General features: G+C 30.8%; 1 protein-coding gene across 1 annotated transcript in view; it reads left to right on the top strand.

The window, feature by feature from the left end:
• HFM1 (helicase for meiosis 1) overlaps positions 1 to 25,474 on the top strand; it is a 78,224-nt gene that overhangs the window by 33,110 nt on the left and 19,640 nt on the right. Inside the window, exons 14-30 of the mRNA XM_016134295.2 lie at positions 482 to 525; positions 626 to 727; positions 1,125 to 1,270; positions 2,181 to 2,275; positions 3,693 to 3,826; positions 4,613 to 4,660; positions 7,350 to 7,430; positions 10,381 to 10,472; positions 11,845 to 11,951; positions 12,053 to 12,100; positions 16,656 to 16,753; positions 16,861 to 16,992; positions 19,403 to 19,488; positions 19,716 to 19,799; positions 19,927 to 20,084; positions 21,569 to 21,672; positions 22,127 to 22,273. Coding sequence (XP_015989781.2) covers positions 482 to 525; positions 626 to 727; positions 1,125 to 1,270; positions 2,181 to 2,275; positions 3,693 to 3,826; positions 4,613 to 4,660; positions 7,350 to 7,430; positions 10,381 to 10,472; positions 11,845 to 11,951; positions 12,053 to 12,100; positions 16,656 to 16,753; positions 16,861 to 16,992; positions 19,403 to 19,488; positions 19,716 to 19,799; positions 19,927 to 20,084; positions 21,569 to 21,672; positions 22,127 to 22,273 — 1,706 coding nt within the window. The remainder of the gene's footprint in view (positions 1 to 481; positions 526 to 625; positions 728 to 1,124; positions 1,271 to 2,180; positions 2,276 to 3,692; positions 3,827 to 4,612; positions 4,661 to 7,349; positions 7,431 to 10,380; positions 10,473 to 11,844; positions 11,952 to 12,052; positions 12,101 to 16,655; positions 16,754 to 16,860; positions 16,993 to 19,402; positions 19,489 to 19,715; positions 19,800 to 19,926; positions 20,085 to 21,568; positions 21,673 to 22,126; positions 22,274 to 25,474) is intronic.

The raw sequence follows: 25,474 nt of genomic DNA, 5'->3' as shown, positions 1-25,474 counted from the left end.
AATCTCCATACTATATTTCATGGTGGCCACACCAGTTTATATGTCCACCAATAGTGCACAGGGCTTTTTTTTCCTCCACATCCTTGCCAGCACTTATATCTGTTGTCTTTTTGATAATAGCTCTTCTAACAGGTATGTGGTACAGTATAATTGTAGTTCTGATTTGCATTTTCCCAATAATTAGTGATGTTGAGCACCATTGCACCTTTTCATGTACTGTTGACCATTTGTATGTCTTCTTTGGAAAAGTTCCTATTCAGGTTCTTTGCCCATTTTTTAATTAGGTTATTTGATTTTTGCTGAGTTTCAAAATTAGGGACTTCTGAGTATGAAAGTTAGTATGAAACTTCTTAAAGACAGTTTTTAAATAATGATATTGTGAAAATATTTTGATATCTATAAGCTTCAAATTAATTTATAAACTAAGAAGATTTTGATGTTCATGGGAATAACTCAATAATTTTATGGTATTTTTAAATAGGTTACAGAAGTGTGCATATTCCATAAGAGATTCAAAACTGAAAGGTAGGTTTAGAGATAATTTTTAAATAGCATTTCAGCTATAGATAAAATGTCACTGTTGAAATATTAATTGTACATAACAGATGATCTATTTCTATTACAGATATCTTAATATATGGTATTGCTTATCATCATGCTGGTATGGAGCTGTCAGATAGAAAAGTAGTTGAAGGAGCTTTTATTGTTGGAGATCTACCAGTTCTTTGTAAGTAAAATATATTCTTGTGGCTATTATATTTTGGAAAATTATTTTTAAGAAGAAAAAAAAGCTTAAGGATTCTGACTTATTTCTGCTTTTCTCCCAAATCCAAAATTATGTAACTATCCATGGATAAACATGCTATAGTAAACTCTTTGGCAGTTTTTGTTCTTTATCATGTTACTGAACATAATGCAATTTGAAAAGTTAGACTTCAATAATTTTTTAACTTTAAGATATATTATTTTACATTGTAATGTTATTTTTTTCTTTTTAAAAAAGTTACCCATATGTGAGTCTTTATTACATTTTTAAGAACATATATATATCTTTTATAAGAAAATGTCTACCTGAAGCAGTAAAATTATATGTCTTAAAAGTAATATTCCTTAATCCAATGCAGTTACTACCAGTACTTTAGCTATGGGAGTAAATTTGCCTGCTCATCTAGTAGTTATAAAATCTACGATGCATTATGCTGGAGGAGTGTTCGAAGAATATAGTGAAACAGATATTCTACAGATGATTGGTAGAGCTGGTCGACCTCAAGTAAGTGACAGTATTTTACTTTTTGTAACCTATTTTAAAGATAAGGTAAAAAGCAAAAAAATTCTTTTTGCCTAATTTTTGTTAAACAAAAGATTAAGATTCAGGTTTGGATTAAGTTTAGAAATAAATTTAACTGAGAAAATCTGATTTAATGAAGGAATAGAAGTAAAAGAAGTTTCACCAAAGGAGACATACTCCCTCCACTATGTCCGATATTCCGTTGGTTGATGAATGGTTGGATTTATGAATATATATGCTGTTAAAGGAATTTTTTGTTTTGAGTGCTTTTTTTATTTTTGTTTTTACTCTGAATGAGGATACTATTGGCATTTTGTATGGGACAGTTTTTCTTTGTGTAAGACTACCATGTATTGTAGAATATGTAGCATCCCTGCAGTCTATCACAAAATACCAGTAGTGCTCCCCAGCTATTGTGACAATTAAAAATCAGCCCATACACATTACAAAATATGCCCTACTGTGACAAATACTTGAATAAAAATGTCATTTATGTAGATACTAAGGGACCATTTACAAAGAATATCTTTTCAAAGAATGTCAAGATATTGTACAAATCTCAAATTTTTATAGGCTAAATTAGATTACATGTAAACTACATCAAATATTACAATTTGTATTCAGGTACCTAAGGTTGTTTTAATTTCACCACTGCCAAAGTTATGTTTCACTGAAACCAAAGTGATATGTTTACATCTCTGCTATTGAGAAGTTTTTAAATTATATTTTTGTTAACATTCAAGTTCAGAAGCATTTTTAAGGCCTTTTTGACCTGTTTAAGACAAGGAACTGTTTAATATAAAATAAAAGTCTTGAGTTATTGAAGAAGACTGATATCAACTAGTTCTCTTATTTACTAAATTTCTGTGTTTGTGTGTGTGTTTTTTTCCAGTTTGATACTACAGCTACTGCAGTTATTATGACTCGGTTAAGTACAAGAGAGAAGTATATTCAGATGTTAGCCTGTACTGACACTGTAGAAAGCAGGTAATACAAAAATATTCTAAAAAGATATTGTTTATATAGCCTGTGTTTTTTCTTTTAATATATTAAAAGGAAATTTGGTTACGGGCTTTTTTCTAAGACCTTTTGCCTGAAACTTTTCAATAATCTAACTTGAAAATTTGTGTCCTTCTAAGAAATTTAACAGTTAAAAAACAAATTTTTATTAAGCAGTGTTTCTTAGCACTGTTATTATTTATCTTTATTATAAAAGGCAAAATTAGTCATGAGAGGAGAAATATAATTTTTATATCTCTTTACATCTTTAAAACTTGTTTAATGATAGTCTAAAACCTTTATTAATAAAGTATTTGATTATTATACTCTTAGAGAAAATAGGATATCATTCACTCCCTACCATTTTCTTTAGATTTTATTTTTTTAAGTTTATTTTTAATTGTAGTTGACATATAACATACAATATTCTATCAGTTTCAGGTGTACAACATAGCGATTGAACATTTATATACCTTATAAAGTGATCACTACAATAAGTCTAATAACCATCTATTATCATACATAGTTATTACCATATTATTAACTCTATTCCCTATGCTGTATATTACGTCCCCATGACTTATTTTATAACTGGAAGTTTGTACTTCTTAATCCCCTTCCCCTTTTCTGCCCAACCCTCCACCCTCTTTTTTCTGGCAATCATTCGTTTGTTCTCTGTATCTATGAATTCGTTTCTATTTCATTTTGTTTTGTTTTTTTTAGATTCCACATATAAGTGAAATCATATGGTATTTGTTTTCCTCTGTCCAACTTATTTCACTTAACATAATACTCTCTAGGCAAAACTTCATTGTTTTTTATGACTCAGTAATATTTCATTATATATATGTACCACATCTTCTTTATCTATTCATTTATTGATGGATACAGGTTGCTTCCACATCTTGGCTATTGCAAACACTGCTGCAGTGAACATAGGGGTGCTTATATCTTTCTCAATTAGTGTTTTTTTGTTTTCTTCAGTTAAATACCCATAAGTGGACTTGCTGGGTCATTTGGTAGTTCTACTTTTAATTTTTCAAGGACTCTCCATATTGTTGTCCATAGCAATTGCACTAGTTTACAGTCACTCCAACAGTGTACAAGGATTCTCTTTTTTCCACATTTTCTCCGACACTGGTTATTTGTTGTCATTCCCCACCCTGTTTTAAAGTAACAATGTCTTCTAGAGATATGGAATAGAGAGAAATATTTGTAATAGTTGAACTGGCTTTTAATGGTTTTCTCTTGTATTTAATGAAATATCTTTCATTAATTATTAAAGTAGCAATGAGTATATTGTTCTATTACTGAATTATTCAAAATATTATTGAAGTTTTTAAACAGTAAGAGCTATGGCATTGAAATATATATATTACTAATGCAAAGCTTTTTTTCCCATTAGTTTACACAGACATCTTATTGAGCATTTAAATGCAGAGATAGTATTGCATACCATCACAGATGTGAATATTGCTTTGGAATGGATACGGTCAACTTTGCTTTATATCAGAGCCTTGAAAAATCCATCTCATTATGGTTCGTTACTTTTACTTGGAAAAGTAGTAATTTTTTCAAGCCATTTGGACCTATAATTATTTTCATAGGTCACAGAATAGATTATAGAAACTGATACATAACAGAAACAAAAGTAACAGTACATTTTGAGGCAAGAGTAGACAAATATGAGAAATCTTTATTTCACTTCCAGTGTTTCAGTAATGTTTGCAATTAGCACCATTAAAAATAGACATTTTAGAAAATAATTAAAATGCCTAAAATTTTTTAAATTAAAGTTAAAAAAAGTCTTAAATTTTATTTGAATTGGTGCTCATATCAAAGTATGAGCTACTTTGCTGCTGGTATTTTCGTTCTGCTTCTAAAATTAACACACATCTGGTTACACTGCTTCTAGAAGGTTCTTTCATGTAGACAGGTTATAAAATAAAAATACTTGAGATAACTGAATATCAAATTAAAACCTGGCATGTTCTAATACCACTCTATGGAGACATTTTGTAATATCACTCTATGGACACAGTTTAAAAACTTTCAGAGCTCCAGGAAAAAAAGTAGATACAGTATTCCTGGTCACTGTTATTCAATCAATCAAATAAACAAAAGAGAAGCCAACTGATATAGAGATGATTTCACAACAGTGGTTATTTTCTATAAATGTTTAGTCTAATTTTAATTCATAAGCCATTTTTTTTTCTGTTTAAGATGTAATTTGTCTACTCTTTTCTCGTTAGAGTATAAACTGAGCCTATGAAAATGAATTAAGTCCATTCTATTTTATTTTTTATAAATTTTTATAACATATAGGTTTTGCACCTGGATTGAACAAAGATGGAATTGAAGCAAAATTACAAGGTTAGATGTATTTCCTTCTTAAAAAATTATATTGTATAAATTTTAATGAAAAATGTCAGTTATTGTGTAAGTAGTAATACTCTTGTAATTTTTTTTAAGTAACCTTGTTTGAAGAAAAATATATGAACTATTTTTCACATGAAAATAAAACTTGGCACATGTACTTTTTATGAATTAATCTATTTATTAGACTATCTTCATTTGTATAATATGTTAACTTGGTTTGTTTGTATTTTTAAAATGACTCTGATCTTTGAAAATGTTTCATATAGACACACAACTCTTTATTTTTCTTTTCTAGTTTAATTTGATTATGGACTTCTTATCCTGACCTGTGTTAATGATATGTTCCTATCAAGCCCCAGCATTATTTTTAATCACTCAATATTTTATTAACTATCTTTTAAAATATCAAAAGATTGTTGAGCATTTATTAGGATTAGAAATTGCAACCTCTTCATTATATTAAGTCTTTCTTCTAGTAAAAGAAAAAATAGCAGATCCTCTAAAAATACTTAGCCAATTTTAATTTATTCTCTACTTGGAAATACACATATGGCAAATAAAAATGCAAAGATAAGGATGAAGTAGTAAAATTATATTGCTTAAAGCAGCAGTCCTCAAACTTTTTGGCACTAGGGACCAGTACTCCTGTGAGAATCTAATGCCTCATGATCTGAGGTGAAATTGAAGTGGTGATGCTAGCGCTGGGAAGTGGCTGCAAATATACATGAAGTTTCACTGTCTTGCCACTCACCTCCTGCTATGTGGCCCCATTCCTATCAGACACCTACTGGTCTGTGGCCCAGGGTTTGGGGACCCCTGACTTAAAAAAGTAAATATATTGGTGAAACATGGCGATAAGCAATATCGTATGTTCATAACTCTGCTGTTGTATTTTCCTTTATTTATTGACCAATTTTGTAATGTTTTTAAAGCATATATCTTGATCATAATTATCAAATACATATAAGAAATCAGACAGTCCAAGAGATTTCTTGCTATATTCTTATAACTGTAATAATTTAACTTTTGTTAAATTGGCAGAATCACAGTTTTTATTTACCTTATCTTCAGTCATTATAAGGTAGCTGAGTTCTGCCTACAAAGATTAGCCAAATTTATTTAACTGAACTGAATATAATGTTTTGGTATCCTTGGAGGTCTGCCTTTAATCTGTTAGGAAGGGTCATTAGTGTAGAATATGTTGTTTCCCAAATTGGTTATACTTTCTTGCTCAATATCCTCCATCACTCTTAGAATAAAATGTGAACTTTCATCGGAGTCCACAAAATTCTACTTGATATCTTCCTATTTCTCTGACTTGATCTCTTGTCACTTTCTCCTCTTTTATTCTACTTTCTTTCAGTTAGCTATCATTCCCTAGATCCTTTCTCAACTTTATTTTTCTTCATAGTGCCTTTTAATACCTGAAACTGTATAATTGATTATTTGTTTGTTTATTAATTGCTTCCTTCTCTATAGAACTTATATTTTACTGAAGAAAGCAATTAATAAACAAACAAATAAAAGTGCTATGTTGAGCACTAGTCTAAGCTTTAGATTTATAGCACTTATATTTGTTTGTTTATTAATTGCTTTCTTCAGTAAAATATAAGTTCTATAGAGAAGGAAGCAATTAATAAACAAACAAATATAAGTGCTATAAATCTAAAGCTTAGACTAGTGCTCAACATATATAGTAAGAATTCTTTTTTGGATGATTAATTTACTTGTTAATAGTGGGTAATTTAGAAAAGTGGCAAGGACTTCACAAACCTTGCTTAACCAAACACTTAGACTATCAAGCTGTCTAAGCTATGTTGCATAAACTAAAGTATTTACCAAAGAACCTTGCTTTCCGAGGGCTGTGTTATTCTGAGCAGCTACTTTATTTAAACTTGAAACGGTTGTGGTATTTCCACTCTCTGCTGTACTTTAATCTCCTGGGCTTTATACATGGAACAGAGCAATCGCTAAGCAGCAGACTACTACAATTTCTCTGATCCCCATCAATCAGTGAGAGTAAACTTGCATTGCTTCCTAGAGATTTCTTTAAGTAGTGATAGTAGCATATTTAGATAAGCTGAAATAAAGACTAAAAGCTCGGCTAAAATAGTCATAAATGGTTGCCTCAAGATATTGGCAAACTCAGAGGAGGGAGAAATACTGATGCTTTTCGGAACACTCTTAGAGCTATTTGACACTTTGTACTTTGTGTGTATATATTGTTAATAAAAGTTTAAAAAAGGAAAGAAAAAGAAAAACCATTGCCTTATTAGAAATCAGATAACAAAGTGGTTGCTTAAACCTAGAGCAAATTTCTTAGCTTCTCTATTCTTTAGTTTTCTAACTTGTATATGAAATAATATTACCTACCTAATAGAGTTATTTCGAGGATTAAATGAGATGACACAAATATATTATTTTAAAAGCTCCAAGTTGTAAATGTTATTTTATTGCTTATCAAGTGTTATCTTTATTATTTATATTATTGTTACTATTCGAAAATCTAAGATATTAGTTGGCTCTTTTATTTAAATGAACTTTTTCTTACCACTCAAGTAGGGGTTGCAGTTCTTCCTACAGCAATTACACAGAAATATAGTTTTAGTATATTTAATGATAAATTCTATTTGGTGCTTCCTTATTTTGCTAAAATAGAAATGTGTTTTCTATAATTGAACAGAATTATGTTTGAAGAATCTGAATGATTTATCATCTCTGGATTTGATAACAATGGATGAAGGTGTTAATTTCAAACCAAATGGTAAATATTCCATCATTGCTAGTGAATTTAACAATTGCTAACTTAAGACTAAATAAGAAATTTTGTTCTATGAAAATTTAGATGATGGTGAAATTAAATTGTGATCTCAATTTTCAACAGGTTATCATCATTATTAACATGATAAATTTATACAAGAGTCCTATTTATAAAATTATAGAGCTTCTTTTTGACAGGAATAGAATTTGTCCTCACTGATTCTGGTGAATTTTAGCAGAGGAGTGAAATGCTCAAATCTTTGGTTCGTTTCAAACCTGTTATAACTCTTATAGATGTCCTTTTGCCAGTTCTTAATTATTCAATCATTGATTATCTAGATGATTACTTACATTCTCTCGTGCCCTCTCTCTCTCTCTCTCCCTTTCTCTCTCTCTTCCTTTCTCCCTCCCTCTCCCTCTCTCTCTGTCTTTCATTCTATTTAGAGTATAATATAAGAGAGAGAGAGAGAGAGAGAGAGAGAGAGAATTTTATAGTTTTTAGCACTCATGATTAGAAATTTCTTGGGGGAAAATATTGACTTCATTATTCCAGCACCTTAATATAAAATACACAAATCTAGCTGAACATAGCTAATTCTTCGAGGATTATAGTACTATACGTGATGCCCTTTTACCTGATCCTTTTCTAGGCCCAGGTTGACCACATATTTTGCCTTGAAAGTACATATTATGCAATGCCCAATTTGAACATTTTGTTAGCTCCTACACTATCAAGCTACTTAAAAAAATAAATAAATAAAGTGTTATATGTACATACATACAATTTTATGAGTACTTAACATATCTTTTTAACTATGGTGTTATTTTTATTAGGATTGTTATTTAGTGTTCTTGTTATAAGGTTACACGGATTTTTTAGTTGTTTGCTATAATTTTTCCCATGAGCCCTGTTACATTTAGTATGCAGTTTTAGAGAATGCATGATTTTATAGGAATATCTATGCTGTATATTTATAGGAAATAAATATTTATGTACATGTATAGGAATACTATATATTTAAGGCTAATACTTTTTATTAGCTTTGATTTTTAATATTTTCATTATCAGTTATATTTTCTAATTTCCATTATGACTTCTTGTTTGACCCATGGATTATTTCTCATCCAGGGAGTCCATTGTCTTATAGGCCTACCTTAATATTCCTGCCATGCTCAGTCATTGGTTCGGAGCATCTCATTTAAAGTGTGATCTCGGTGTGAACATGGTAATGGATTCAGAGCATAGCAGCTGGGGCCATCAGTCAGAAACACTTCTTGCAGTAGAGGATGTGAGAGGAGCATTCTGAGGATCTCCACCTCTACCCCTAACTCCCAACTATATGACTTTTACTTTGAAATATCCCGAATTTGCTACTATGAGCTATTCATTTAAGAGCTGTGTTGATAGCAAGTTACCTCTATTTCTTCTCTTTACGTGCATATCTTTTTTAATTCTTCCCATTCCTTCTACCTTGACTCATGTTCTTCATGGTCTTCTTTCTAGTTATTTTTATAACTTACCTAGAAAACCTTCATCCTTACTGAAGAGCCAGCAAGTATCAAGTCTTTTATCAAAACCTTTCATTTTCCCTGGCAAGGAGATAGCCTATATTAATTTATAAACACCTAAGATAAGAGGAACATCTTTAAATAGTTTAATGTTTAATAGTAAACATATTCTTGGTATCTTACACACTGCTCTCAGAAGCTCCCTTTTATGAACCACTGCATTACCCATATTTTGGCTGAATACATTGTATTCACCAGATTCCTAATTGAAAAAGTGACTTTTAAGCTAGCCTGGCTACTTCTCTATTCCTGATTTTTAGTTCTCTCCACTGTACCATGGAATATTTAAGTCCGATGGAATGTCAAATTCTTCATCAGCAAAACCATAAACATTAATCTTTGAGAAGCATAATGCCATTTACCTCTTCCCAACTGTTTTCTGTGTGTGTTCACAAGACTTGAAGATCTTTGTAATGTTTTGACAACTTGTAATTGAAACTAGTAACCTTTTAAATGAATTCCATTTCACTAATTACTCCCTCTCTATCTATCCCACTACCCCCAACCAACCTGTTGTTCTAATTCTAAAACAATTTCTTTTCAAGCCCCAATTTAATTAAAATATTGCTCAATAATTTTAAGTAGTCTTCCATTATTTTACAAATCAAAACCCCAATCTAAACTTCTTTTATAGCATTTCAAGGATCTTTCAGGGCCTCTGTAGTCTTATCATTTATCATGTTTGATAATAAATATAAGCAACATTTATTTAATGTTAGACACTGTGCTAAGTAGTCTACATGTATTATTGCACTTAATCTTCACAGTAATCATCTGAGATGCAATAAATATATGTTAGTTCCATGTTACATTAAGAAACTAATAAAGTAACCTGCATGGGATTACCTACCAAATAAATGGTGGAAGAAGGATTAGAAACAAGTCAATTTGACCTGAACTTGTAGTCATAGTCAAGCTATATGTTAGTCAAGCTATATCTCTCATTACAATATTCTAAATATTGTCTTTTTAACTTTGCTCTTTTGATAAGCAAGTCTTGATTTTTCCTGAGGTCATCATAATGTCTTTATTTCCTTGTTGCCAAGACATATTAGTTACTTTTAATCCTGCTCAAGCCCCTTCCCTCCACTAGGCCATCCCACACTGACCATTCTCTTAGGTTTAATTTTCTCTGTATTTAAGTTTATATATGTAAATATTATCATTAACTGGATTTTGTTCTCTAATCTAGCTACTTTGAATGTGGTTATCTCCCTAGCCAACCAGTAAGTTCCGGGGACTGTATCTTCTTGATTTGGAGGGATGTCTTTTGTCTCTGGTATCATTACAGGTGCCGAATAGATGTTAAAGAAATTATTGTTCACCACATGAAAAAGCAAGTTGTTTCACCTATGGAATGTTTATTTTTCCATCTTTTTGCACAGAGACAGGAAGATTGATGGCTTGGTATTATATTACATTTGAGACAGTGAAGAAGTTTTATACAATCAATGGAAAGGAAACTTTATCGGATCTGGTAAATTAATTTTCACTAGAAAATAAATACATGATGATATAGTATAAAATAAGCTTGAAAAAACAACTAATTTTTATGGCTTATATAATTTAAGAATGAATGAACAGAAAAGGAAGCATTTCTAATAGTGCTTATATATATTTGGTCACAAGATGTGGAATATTATTTCTTACAATATATTTTCAGTTGTATCTCTGTATCATAGCTAAGAAAATTTGTATACATACCTAAAGTAGGGTTAGCAGCTACCTTTCAATTTACATGATAATGCCAATTACATTGGTAGTGGCTACCAAGTGTAATATGTTGAGAAAGATTCGAAGATGATGTGGCACGATATATTAGGAAAGTCTGCCAAGAGTGAGGGATGATGAGGAACACATATGCCACATAATTGCAACTCTTCCCTAAATCTTTTGAAGCAGAGTAACAATAACAGTAGCAACAGAATATATTGGTGATAGACCACAAAAAAGAACCGATTGTGGATAAAATGGTAATAAAATGTTATAATAAGATATCAACAGTGGGGGCAACTTTGCAGTACAGTGAATAGAACCATAGTCATGGTGTTGGTACCAGGTAACTGTATTGGTGCTTTCTTTCTTTACTGGGGATGTATATGTTAAACAAGATATTTATATTTATTTTCAAATTTAAACCATTTTTATTTCAATTATCTAAGTTGATTATTTTTGTAAGATTAGTATGCTAAAATTGCACAAAAATTGATGAGAAGTAGACTTTATTTATATGTAAATACTGTTTTTAACTAAGATGAAATCAAGAGTAGAAAATCCCTACTGTTAACATTAATTCATCTGATTGAGTTCAGTAAGTGTATAAGAGAATTAGAAAAGGTGTTAGTTTCATTTTACAGATTTAAGAAACCAAAGCACTAAGAGTGCTTTGCTTAAAGTCATCTGGCAGAACTAGGCTCTAGGATACAAATTTCTTAATGCCTAAAGCATTCTTTTCATTACAAAGTTAGCCTCAGTGGAGATCATAATTTGCAAACTATAGAAGGGTGAATAATAATATAATAGCAGTAGTACCAAGAGTTACATTTATTTAGGGCTTACTTTATGGTAGGCACTAGGCTGAATATTTTAAATTTTACCTTGTTAATCTTACAGTCTTAGTCTCAGTGTCTAAGACAATGTCTGACATATAACAAGTGTTTGTAAACATTTCTTAGTAAATGAATAAATGAATGCTTAAATAAGCAAAATGTATAAAGCAAATTTTTAACTCTGTTATGCTAAATGATAAAACTGTGATGTCCGAAGACCACATGAAAAATAAATACAGAGAATGCAGATAAGAGTAAAGAATGGACATAGTTAAATGGACAAATGCTGAAATTTTATAGGTCACAATGATAGCCAGCTGCGAGGAATTTCTAGATGTACGATTAAGGATAAATGAAAAGAAAACTCTGAATACTTTGAACAAAGATCCAAATCGGATAACTATCAGGTACAGAAAAAAATTAAATATATTTTAAATAATTTTAAAAGGTTTATTTAATTAAAATAAGTAATAATAATGAAAGTTTTGCCTTGCGTTTTTATTTACAGATTTCCAATGGAAGGAAGAATCAAAACAAGAGAAATGAAAGTAAATTGGTAAAGATAATTAATCATTAAATGTCTTAAAATACTGCTTATTCATGATTCATATTTATGAAAGTTTTTTAGTTTTAAAACTTATTTTAAATTTGTTTTCCTTAATACAAAAAATAACATGTTTACATAAAAATCAGGTGAATGTAGAAGTGAAATTAATTTCCAAAAACTCAGACTTTCATTAAAATAGATGATTTGTGAATTTTTTAATCAACAAATATTTATTGAGAGTGTGTTCTGTTGAGGCAAGGTAGATGATAGAATAAATGCTTCTCATCATTAGGATCTTCCAAGTTAGCTTAAATGAGAGCCATGCATATAAATATAATGGACAGTATGAAAACACATGCAGTAAATATCTGTTAAATGATACTGTCATTCTGGGAGAGACAAATAGTGAAAGCAAAAATATGAGCGAAGGAATAGATATGTGACAGTGGGATGACTGTTCTTCCAAGACAGGAAGTTTGTATAGAGGAGTAGTAATCAGAGGAGTAAACATGTTACGTTATAATTTGTGGCTTTTACCCAGTTTGTAAACACAAATGCAATGATACGCTAAGCTGAGTGCTTGGTTTTCTGAATATTTCGATCTTACAGTTAAACCTTTTGATTTAGATGATGCAATTTCAGGTGAAATTATATATATATATATATATATATATATATATATATATATATATATATATATATTTTATGTAGTTCAATTTAACCAGTTAGTCAAAGAATTTAATTTTCTTCCTTAGAGGTCACTCTTTCTCTGAGATACTCCCTAATATCTCATTGAATGTTATCTCCCAAATACCTTGATGTCTCAGAAACAAACTTCTCACTGTTGTATACAGTTCATCAGGCCGATCTGTAGCTTGGACAGCAGAAGTTAATGTTCTGTTTCTTAGCTGTATTTCTCTAGAAATTCTAATTCCTTAGAGATCTTAGAGAACTTAGAGATCATATAGCACAGTCTTCCCATTTTACAAATGAAGTAAGTGATGCCCAGATAAGTTGTGATTTGCCTAAAGTTATGTTGCTAGACTGGGGACTGATCTCAAACTAGACCTAGGTCTCTTGATTCTCTGAATAGTTTTTCTGATATACTCGATTGCACCAATGATTGAGTCCTATCAAAGTATTTATCCACAAGCATCTTCTTGAGAACTCTCTATTTGCAATTAAAATGCTTTCATTTACCTTGCTTTGCATTAGGCATACATTCTTTTGATTGATTAAAGTTGATGACTTTATAATTGTTTTTATATGTATCGTAATTTAGTTGCCCATTATTATTTCCCACCTTTATGCATCTACATGAGCATGACCAGGGAGAGAGAATGTGTATGGGGTCCTTCTTAATCCAGAATGTACAGTCTTTTGGTGGGTGATAATGGCTAATAGTTACCACTTTAATGTCTCCCTCATATCCTGGTAACTTTGTTAAATTTCAAATGTTAATTATCTTAATTTAATATTTCCATCCTTTAAGTTTATGTCCTTACTTTAAGGCTATTTTTTATTTTTCATAACTTTAATTCCCAGGTCTTTTGTCTTCAGCACTAGCTCTGTTTTCTTTAACTGGTATTTTTTAATGAACTCATAGGATATATTACAAATCAGTGATTTCTTTTCTTATTCAGTTTCTTGTTATATATAAGTAAGGTATGGCTTCATTTTTAGAGTCAAAAATAAAATGTATAAAGCACAAAGTAAGGTCTCCCTTGACTCTCTTTCTTTCCGAAAAGTAACTATTATCAGTAGTTTACTATGCATCCTTACTATTTCCTTTCTATTTATTTATTACATATACATGTACTAATTATCAGTATGTACATATCAACTTCATTTATTTTAATAGCAATGTACATTTTAATAGTAATGTATTCTAGAGTATGAATATATTGGTATTTTTAACCACTCCTTTATTGATGAAAAGTTAGGTGGTTTACAAATATTTGCTGGTATAAATGGTATGAAATGAACCTCCTTGTATTTACACCATATTTTTCAAGGATTTCTGGGTGAAAGAGTATTTACATGAAAATATTTGATGTATTATGGATAATCTCTTTTAGTTATTTTTTTCTCATAAAATTGATCTTCTGTAGATCTGATTTCTAACATTCAGCCTTCTGGTCCACCAATGACATGCTCTCTTGCTTTCCTATAGTTTTATAGATGGAGACATACATACATAAACACACATACATATATGTCCATCATTTCATAGAATTTGAAGAAGAGTAAGTTTATAGAAGGCTCCATGTGCCATCTTGATCTTTTCTCTCAGTTGATTTTTGGGGCATTCTTATTTTATGTTTAGGAAAAAAAAAAAAAGGTTTCAGAATAACTTTTTTCTACTCTTAAGGGAGAATCAATACAGCTTCGTATTACACCTTTAACTTCTCTTCATTTGAAGGCTTTCTACTCTGTCTATTACACAGACCTTTTCTGAACAAACCTTCCTTTACTGAGTTGGCCAGGATACAGAAGTCTTCCGGGAAGTTCTGGTATCATTTTTTTTTTAGTTTGATAACTATGGAAGCTGAGAGCAGGTCTTAAATGGCTCAACCAATGATGATAATAATCAGTAATAACCATTTCTTGAACATTTACTGTGTTCCAGGCACTACCTTAGATGCTTTACGTATCTGTGGCAGAAATTGCTAGCTAACTGTTTCAGTATCCATTCTTACTTACACAGGAAAAAGATTACATTTCCCAGTCAACTTTGTAGGTAAATGTGGCCCTGTGACTAAGATTTGTCTTATTAATGAGATGCTGGCAGGAATGTTGTGTTAGTCTTTCTAGAAGGCTGCTTAAAGGAAATGGACTAAGGTGGTAAACAGGGCACCATTTCTCATTCACACTCCTTCACCTTTCTCCATTACTCTGCATGGGGTGAATGTGTAATAGCTGAAGCTCCAAAAGCCTTTTTAGACCATGGGATAGCATAAGCATGGAAGTCATAGATAGCACAGTAAAAATAAAGGAGAATCCTGGGTCTCTGGTGACTCATAGGACCACCAAACCAAACCCTTAAGTCTCTAACTTTGGGTTTCTTTTACATAAGAGAATAAACCATTTGTATTTAAGCCACTATAGTCTAGTCGTGTTTGAACCTAATCCAAATTAAATCAATACTAGTTTCATTTAATCTTTACAATAACCCTGATTTAGTCATTATTTAGCTACCATGTAATTCTGCTCCCATTAGTTAGGGTGGCAGAGGTGTCATTCATTTGAGGTTGTGAGACTTCTGTTTCTACTGAGGACAAGCCCAGAATAGCCTTGTCTGGTGGAGAGAGAAAGACATCCCTGCCAGGGTTCTGTACCTATTGGAATAAATTCCTGTACTCCCTCTGTTTTCTGTTTTGTTACTGCATCTTATAACAAGGTTTCTAACAGGGAAATATTATGTTGAAGAAGTGTACTACTTATTAATAGACTTATTGCCATAAATACTTCAGTCGTTTTCATTCTAGCAATTTTGTATATCCTCTGCATTTGTACATTCCAGCATAGTTCACAAACTATCCTGTTTTGAAAGTACCCTATCCACATTTTCCCATCAGATCTCCTTGTTAATAAACCATGTAACTTTAAAACCACTTTTAATAGATGATATAAAATAATTTTCAGAAACATATACTAGAGCCAAAAGAAGTAAGTAGTCTGTAGTTTTAGCTATTTTTATCCATTCTAAAAAATGAGTTGATTACTACTTTCAGTTTTCACATATCATCTGCTAAAACTAAACCATGAAATGTAACTATTCTACCTGTACTCTTTGTACATCTGACTGTTTTGGTCTTATCAAGAGACATTCCCCCTCTGCCCCCAAGAGAGTAATACAAGAGAATCTAATAATTTTAGAATGATTTGTATATCAATGTCTGATTATGTAAGTAAACAGGCAAAAAATGTAACAAAGAACCTGCGATATAATAGGCACAGTGGATGTAGCTTCCCTTCTCCCCTTTTACCACCTACCCCTCAAATTTTGTAGCCAAGCAACTGCTGATTTCTAGCAATCAACTAATATGCTACCAACCTTCATATGTTAACAGAATTCTCAGTACCTAATACTATGCTTGTTACTCATAGGCACTTAATAAATATTTGTTGATTATACAAATTTTATTTTTTTTCTATAATATTTATATATAGTAATGCCCAAAGACAACTGTGTTGGAGAAGAATATAACAAAAATTTTAGATGCATTGAGTTAAAGAAATAGTCTAAGTGAAAATGCCCTGTAAGCATTTGAAATTCTTCAAGTTAGAGATGATAATGAAAGTCTTTAGAAGAAATGAGATTTTTGAGAGAAAGAGGAGTGAATAAAAAAGATTAGAGAAACGAGAACTAAATTTTTGGAGACTACTAAGAGGAAGTCAACAGTGACTTGCAACAATAATGATATAAGATATAGAATCTGGTAGTGTCACAGAAATCACGGCAGAAAGGAATTTTAAGAAGAGATACTTTAGTCAGTGATGTCAAATACTGTGAGATAATAATTTTTCAAAGAAAAAAAGTGAAATTTCTTCTTTCCCTCAGTCTTATTCAGGCTCAGCTAGGATGCATTCCTTTACAAGACTTTGCTTTGACACAAGATACCTCGAAGATTTTCAGAAGTGGCTCACGAATTACAAGATGTATGTTACAGGATTAATGGACTTTCAATATTTTTTCAGTAAACTATACTAAAGTATATATAAAGTTAATATTGGATACTAAAGTTAATATTGGAAACTTTTTTTAGGGTTGTCAGATTTTTTGGCTCTTCAAGAAAAGAAGTTTGCTGTACTATTGAACAGTTTGATTTTAGCTAAATGTTTTAGATGTAAACTTTGGGAAAACTCTCTGCATGTATCCAAGCAGCTGGAAAAAATTGGTAGGTACTGAAAACAGGCAGGCAGTTTGTCGATGTCTGTGATTTATTTTGTATTTCACTGTTAGGAAAATTATTCTATGATGATTATATACCTTTAAGGAAAAATTTATTTGTAGGCCTAAATGAGGTACTGTATTTTATTTATCTTGAAAATCTGATTTTTATTTGCTTTGGCTTAAAGGATTCCATTTGAAATCAGTTGGGAAACCTAATAAAAATTAATGCTCTTATTTTTTAATTTGTTTTCAAACCAAGAGTGAAATTTTGTTTTAGTAATTAGGTAACTATATGTTGCTGCCTCTTCCACTTTTATGACTTTTATTTTGATCTCAGTGACCAGATATAGAGCTAACAGCCCTGGCTATTCTTAATTCATTACAGAAAACTATGTCACTTATTTATATCTTAACTTAAAATTTTTTTTCAATAACATAGTTATTAGTACTGATATTTATAGAGATTCCGAAAATTATACCTGATTATTTCCTGTCTATTGGTCTTTTGGGATAGGTTAGGGTATAAACTGAAAAGCTCTGGAGGGTGCCATTTCCAAAGACTCGGGTATGAGTAAAGCACTCTAGAGTTTTCCAGTTTGGTGCCTTTGGCTTTGTGACCCTACTCCTTCTTAGACAGCTGGAACTCTAAAAACAGACTTATTATCCCATAATGGACAATCTTGTTAGCTTTACAATTTTATATGCATCTTGGGGACATTAAAAAATCATGTAAAGGGTCACTAGGGATTGTCTTATTATTCCTTAGAACAAAGATATCCTACTTTTTATTTCCTTGAAGTTTGAAATCAGTGGGTGGCAGAAGGCCGATCAGTCCTAGGAGTAAAGGTAGGGATTTAATAATGAAAGTAAGGTCAAAGTAGAGGAGAGATACCTAATGTAAAGACTCATCTTTCTTCAGAAGTCCTAGCAACCCAAATGCCACACCCATCCCACAAAAATAAGAATTCTCAATTGCAAAGGAGGTTATATACAACATTCAGAAAATAGCAATTTACAGAAAAATTTGAAGTTAGATTAAATGAATACTAATAAGTTTCATTATAATTTTAAAAGCCAGTCTTCATGATTTTCTAGAATATTGTCTATATAGGCATTAGTTAAATTCTGTACTTTCCAAATTGTCAAACACTATGTTCTTCAGACTTAATCAGTACAGCTGAACAGAAAGTAGCATATATTGCCCAGCAAAATTTATATAATAGAAAAGTGTGAGAATCCAAACAAAAAAGCAAATCTTAGTTCTTATAGAACATCAGTAAAGAAATAAAGAATATGCATTATTTTTCAACAATGTTTATAAACTAAAAAATTAAAATTCAGAAGTTTTGAAAAAAAATGGAAATGAGCATTAAGGAAATATGAATACTGGAAGTTGTATATTAAGAATGAGTATGAGAAATTCCCAAGAAATAATAAAGATCTGAGTAAGGATATAGGAGTGTCATACCATCAACAGTAATATATGTGCCTTAGACAGAGGGGAAATATTTTGGAATTTTATATTTCTGACAATATCTTCTATTTGGGGATTTGGTTAAATTCATTCATATGAGTGTAAGAATTTTAAATTTCAGTTTCTTAAAGCATAAAGAAAAAGAAAAAGTCCAAAGATGGAAGTAAACTTAATATATTTAAGGGACAAAATTAAAGCAGTATATCTGGAGAGTATTCAGAAAGAGGAGAGTGGTAGGAGTTAGAGTGGAGAAGTATACTATGGCCAAGTTATATAGGTAAGGTAGTTTGGCCATAGTAAGGAAATTGCCATTTTATTTTAAATGCAATGGAAAGGCATTGGAAATTTTAGGCAGAAGAGTAAAATTATCTGACTTAGGTACAGAAACAGAGAACTCTGAGACACAAATGCTCAGAATGCCATAGCTTCATGAAGCAATATTCTTATTTCTGAGTCATGTTGCTTTTTCTCAAACACAAGTATAACATTAGTTGTCTCTGGAGACTTGCTATCTGGATGACATATGATAAAACTAAAGGTTGAGTCATCATGTGGACCAAAGAGTTCCTCTTTCTCTTATAAATCAAATGCATATTTTATTTCAGTTTGAAAAAGAAATTATGTATAATTGAATGATGCGACAGCCCATCTAATCCAACTGAAAACTTTTTTTAAAAAACTTTTAAAAATTAGTCTATGGCTATGCCATCCTGAATGCACCTGATCTTGGAAACTAAGCAGGGTCAGACCTGGTTAGTACTTGGATGGGAGATCATGTAGGAATACTGAGTACTATAAGTGTTAAAAAAAAAATTTTTTTAAATTAATTATTAGTCTGGATCTGTGACAATTCTATTTTACTCATGTATTTAAATATTTAAATATAGTTTTAGTTTCAAATGAATTGTTTAAAAACTGGTATTTGATTAATTTTCCACAGGTATAACATTGTCAAATGCAATGGTAAATGCAGGTTTGACTTCTTTTAAAAAAATAGAAGAAACAGACGCAAGGGAACTTGAACTGGTATTTAATATTCACTTATTCCAAATGTTACCTGTATTCTATCTAAATTCTAAAACTTAACTTTTATGTCTTTATTTCTATTAAAATCATTTTCTTTTCATAGTCTTAAGTATTTTAACTTTAGGGTTTTAAGTAATAAGCATTATTAAAACTATCGACTCTAAAAAATATTTTACTAAAACCTTTTTAGTGTTGTGGTAAGAATATAATGATATAAATGTTTTTAGATTTTAAATAGACATCCCCCTTTTGGAACTCAAATAAAAGAAACAGTGATGTATCTTCCAAAATATGAACTTGAAGTGGAACAGGTAAATACTTTGTTTTTTAGATATTTTAATTGCCTTTTCAGGAATAATGCTCTCCATAGCTGACATGGAGATGAGAGTGAATAGTAAGGTTATTTTTAACATTTTTTATACCTATCCTTTCTTAAAGATTGCCAGATACAGTGATACCATGGCAGAAATATTAGTGACCATTAAATTAAGAAACTTTGAACAGTTACAAACTAAAAGAACTGCACCAGATTCTCACTATGTTACCTTAATCATAGGTGATGCAGATAATCAGCTGGTTTTTAAGCACAAAATTATGTAAGTATAAAATTTCTATTTGATTTTATTTCTGAACATACATTATAAAAATAAAAATTCCATTGAGAAAAATGTAATACAATCACTGGGGGACTGACCGAATTACATGTCCTGACACTATAATGAGGTAGTTGCTTTATTTGTATATTAAAAAAGATATTAAAATTTGGTCTGTTGTTTTAGATTGTTATATTTAGTACTCTAATGAATAAAGTATAAAGTCTATCACCATGGTTTGAAACAAGTAAATAGATGACCTTTAGGAGTAGCTGTAGTCCATTGTTGCTGAACTTTCATACTTTCTTGCTTTTCTCTAGTTAGTCATGACCTTACTACTCTTTGATTGTAATCTTCCTCCTACTTACTTCAAAATATATCTTCTATTTCCAAATTTAAATCTAACAAACTAGTATAGCTCCATTGTAGGATCCAGCCAACTAGATCAAATATATAAAGGAGGTATTTTCTTTATATCTAGTTCTCTAGCTTGTAGTCTATTGTTTTTACTTCGGCCTTTTTTTTTTTCTAATACTATTATTTTTCCTAAGTTGTCATAAGCAAACTCTAAGGATTTAAGTTATAGCTATAGCTAATTTTTTTTGAGCACTTAGTAGTTTCCAGGTATTTAATTGTTTAATCTTTGTAGGAGACAAGTGCTATTATTATTTACATTTTATTGAGGAAGACATTGAGACCAAGATAATCTAACCAGTTTGTTCAAGGTCATATAAGTAATCTAAAGTCTATATTTAAACCCAAGAATTCTGACTCCAGAACCTATGCTCCTAACCATATTACTATACATTGCAAATTCAGAAATGGCAGTGACTCTGAAATGGGAATCTCTTGTTACCAGTGTACTGAAAGATACTTTCCCAAAATGTCCCAAGCAAGGTTCCTAATGGGATTGCAATGACTGACAGAATAGCTTTTTCACTGATAACTACTCTTCCGTAACTAGCCATGGCACACTTACAGAGAATATATTATTGTACAAATCTTTACTCTCTGAGATAACTAAATCTGACAGCCTTGACTATATGAGACTAAAATAAGTTCAATCACAAAATTGGTTGTTGGTTTGTTTGTGATGTTATTAGATACAATCTATCTTACATCAATTTTAAAGATACTATTGAAGTTCTCACACAGTCATGTAACTTATGTATACCATTTCAAAGTGGTAGTGGTTTAGGGGCAAGTTCATGGGTTATTGATAGCAACTGTATATTCAGATGGGCCTGCAATGAGTCAGTGCATCTTGAAATCAGCTGTTGGGACAATGTGCAGTTAAAATTATGATCATAGTAGTTCCATTGACACCCCAATTTCTCTTGAAAGAATCTAGGGAAAGTAGTTTTCAGTACTGACTTCAGATTGCCACCACATAGGACCTATTGTAGGATAATCATCTCTTGAAAATTAATATATTCTTTCATTTGGTGTTTAGATCATTAATTAAATGATACGTTATCCTTTTTCAGGGATTCTGTTTTGCTAAAAGCTGGAAATTGGGCTAAAAAGATTGATGTGAAAAGAGCTCTTAAATCTGAAGATCTTAGCATAAATCTAATTAGTTCTGAATATGGTAAGTTCATTAAAGTAATGAAGACATGAATGTAAAGAATATGATAAAATTTTTAAATTATTGCGTTTATGCTAAAACAGAACAATATATGTAAATGATATTGTATAAAAGTAATTTACTTAAATAATATGTATCATTTTAAAGGAAATTTCATGTATTTAGATATGTAAAAGATAACATGGATTCGGATAACAATTAAAATTTTATCTGTTCATTTATAGATATTTTATTTTCTGAGATAGTTAAATTTCAGTCAATGTGGGAACATGGATTTTTATTTTTATGAAGCATAAATTTTAATTTCGAAACTTTTTTCTTTGCATTTTTTTTCTGGACTTATTAGCCCTTTTAGTTCAAAAAGGTATAAAAATATAAGAGATAAAAACAAATAAATTATCTCACGTATGGATTTATATAATTTAAGTAAGCACGTATTCTTTTTTCCTTTTTCTAGTTGGACTTGATATTCAGCATAAATTTGAAGTCTTTTATTTAGGACCCAAGAAGTTTGGAAATCAAATAATTATACAAAAAAAATCAGAAACAGAGATTTCCCATTCTGAACATTCAGATAGATCTACTGTAGGAGGCTCTAATAAAGGTGAATAGCTATATCTATTCCTCTTCTGTATTAAAGCAAAGATTGGGCTACGGAGGACTGTGTATGTAGATTAGTTGTTGCCAGGAGCCAAGGATAGGAAGAAATGAGGAGCAACTACTAATAGGTACATGATTTCTTTTTGTGGTGATGGCATTTTCTGGAATTAGAGTGTAGTAATGGTTACACAGTCTTGGGAATATACTAAAAACACACTAATACTTTGTATACTTTAAAAGGGTGGATTTTATGGTGTGAATTATATTCAATTTAAAATAATTTTTTTTATTATATGCCAGCATAAACGAAGAGATAGAAATCATAATTTAAAAAATATTATTTACAGTAGCATCGGAAATCTCAAATACCCAATAATGCAGTAGCAAAAGATAGTCATACCACTACATGAAAACTAAAAATTATTATTGCAAGCAAATTAAGGAAAACAATTAATTGGATGATATTATAAACATGTCAATTCTTCCCAAATTAATCTTTAGATTCGATGCAATCCCAATCCCAGCAGGGTTTTTTTTTTTTGTTTTTAGCTGAAAAAAAAAAAAAAAGAATCTCATAGTTGCATATGTTTGTCTTGATACTACATTCTCCTTAGATCTCCATTCGGCCACTATTTTTCTGGCAGCAAAATTATTGGGAACCAAGTCACCTTCTTTTATTCAGTCCCAAGTCCAAATTCCCAAAAGGAAGGAAATACAACAGTTTAAGAAAGGCAATTTATAATTAATACTGCACTAAGATAATATAAACTCAGAACTATCAGATGACCATGCTTTACCATGTATGGTAAGAATCATTTATAGTTAGACTATGAATGAGAGGAGTAAAACAGAGGTACAGAGAGGAGCAAAGATAAGAATGCCAGAGCCAGGGCTCTGATGACTCTCCAATTTGGGGTTTCAGTCCCTCCTGATACCTAGCTGTGTTACTGCTTTTGTATTTTGTAAGATATCTGTGGCCATGTAATACATTTCAAAACCCCACCAAAGACCTGTTTTTTTTAAAATAGCTTGAATTGTTTCTGTTACTGTAATAAAACATTGAAATGTTTACTATACTTTCTACTACCACAAGCCTTTTATAAGGCCCAGAATTCCCCACATATTCAGCACAACCCTGTGGAAAACAGTTAAAAGATGCTTCCTATCAGACAAATATTGTTTTATTACACACACACACCCTTCACATACATGTATACATAACCATCCCAAATCTTATGAACATTCCAACTATATAATTCAGTCTTTATGTGCAAAATCATATATCCCCAAATCAAAATACATGATTATTCCTTTAAACATAACATACCTACACTATCTGCATTTTCTTTCTCAGTAACAGATACAATGAAGCAGTCAGATTTACCTTACTAAGGTTGGGACAACAAAATTTGGGCTTTTTCAAATAAATCCAAATTTCAGTTTTCCTGACTTCTTGTCAGACCATATTATTAAATGATATAAACTGATATTTGATTCAGAGAATATAGTTGCTAAACAATTATTTCCAAAGGTACTTGCAAGTTCGACAAATATTTTAATATTGTATATTTGTAAAATATTTAATATTGTATATGTCAAATTATAGGACCATATATAAAAACTAAACTATGCACCTAACTGTACATAGTAGAATTATTTTTGTTTTCTACAACTCTTTGAAAACATGCTTTTAGCAGCAATTTCTCATATATAGTTATAGTCCAAGAGACAACATTTTTGTAGAATTTAAGGGAAAATATTTTTGCTATTTTTAAAATATGGCAATTGAAAAATACACTTTTTTAGTTATAAAAATTCAGATTATTTTTATGCCAGTTACCTCTTAATATATGAGGTTTAAGCATTTGAACTTCTTATCCTTTAAATTCATTCTCAAGAAGTATGAGCTTTGTTTAACTTGAAGAAAATTGATTAGACATTAATATACTCATTTGCATTTTCTATACCATTCAGAGTATGAAAATTTAATGTACTTAAAGAATATAAGGATAAAACCAGTACCCAAGCGTTTTGGAAGTGTGCACATTTAAATACTTTTCAAAAGGCAGTCAGCTTTTCTTTATACTCTTTGGTATATACATGCATTAAATTGTAAAATCAAGGACTCCAATTAATCAGTGTGATTCTTTTCTTGATAAATAACAAAGTGATTGTATAATATTTGACAAATGATTAAAAGGATATGCTCATTTAAAAAGTAAAACTATAAAGTGTATAAATCTATGATTAACATAAATCAGGAACTGCTAAAGTCAAAGTAATATTTTTTTAGCAATATTAACTTCAGTACCTTATGCACAGACCAAATTATTTGAATTATAATTAGGATGTGAGGCTAAGTGTGTCAAGGATGCCTACTATTTTCAAGTTTTTTTCTGGATTTTTTTGAACGAAGATCCAGTCGACATTAATAAACTTGTTTTCCTTTAAATACCTGGAACTTTAAAAGCTTTGGGACTTCAAAAACCATATATAAATTAATTATGTGACAAAACTCTGAAAATGTTTCAGGTTATAATGGCGATGGAGTAGGGAACCTGTTAACTTTATATCGAAGAGTACAGCATAGGTCGGTTTTCTCTGGTAACCTCATTTTTCCAGTTATACTTGTTAACAAGTATAATCTCTGTAAGCTTAAATTTGTTAATAAGACAAATTCAGAGAATTTGCAGGATGTAGGAAATGAGGGGAGGGTAGAGGAGCACTTGTATTTTCTAAGTGCCATTTCTAACAGAAATGTAGTAAAAAGTTTTTGTCACTTAGGTAATATCGATACACTAGTATTCCATAAACAGACTTATATATAGTCCTTATTTTTGACAATACTTGCTAACTCTACTTGGAAATTTTGGGGAGTCCCAAATCCTGCCAGATCCTAATGCGTTTTCGTCACTGGTAACAAATATATGTAGTCATTGTACACCATCTTGTGGTAATTCTTAGAAATGCATCTATTAGAGGTCTGGATTAAAGGAGAAAGCAGTTTCTTATCCCATATTGCAGTACAATCCGCAAGGTGTTTCCTTTTAGTCTTCCCACCTCCAAAAAATATTTCTTTCCTGAATAAATTAAATGTATTACTAGGGGTGACCTAAGACAGCTAATATAACTAAGGAGGTATGGTGGTTGAGAGATCAGGCTTTGGAATTAGACTACCTGAATTAGAATCAGGTTTGCTATTTAC

Source organism: Rousettus aegyptiacus, unplaced genomic scaffold, assembly GCF_014176215.1.
Source record: "Rousettus aegyptiacus isolate mRouAeg1 unplaced genomic scaffold, mRouAeg1.p scaffold_m13_p_1, whole genome shotgun sequence".
Lineage (NCBI taxonomy): Eukaryota > Metazoa > Chordata > Mammalia > Chiroptera > Pteropodidae > Rousettus > Rousettus aegyptiacus.
Note: the sequence above shows the minus strand (reverse complement) of the source record. Positions and strands in the feature narration are given on the sequence as shown.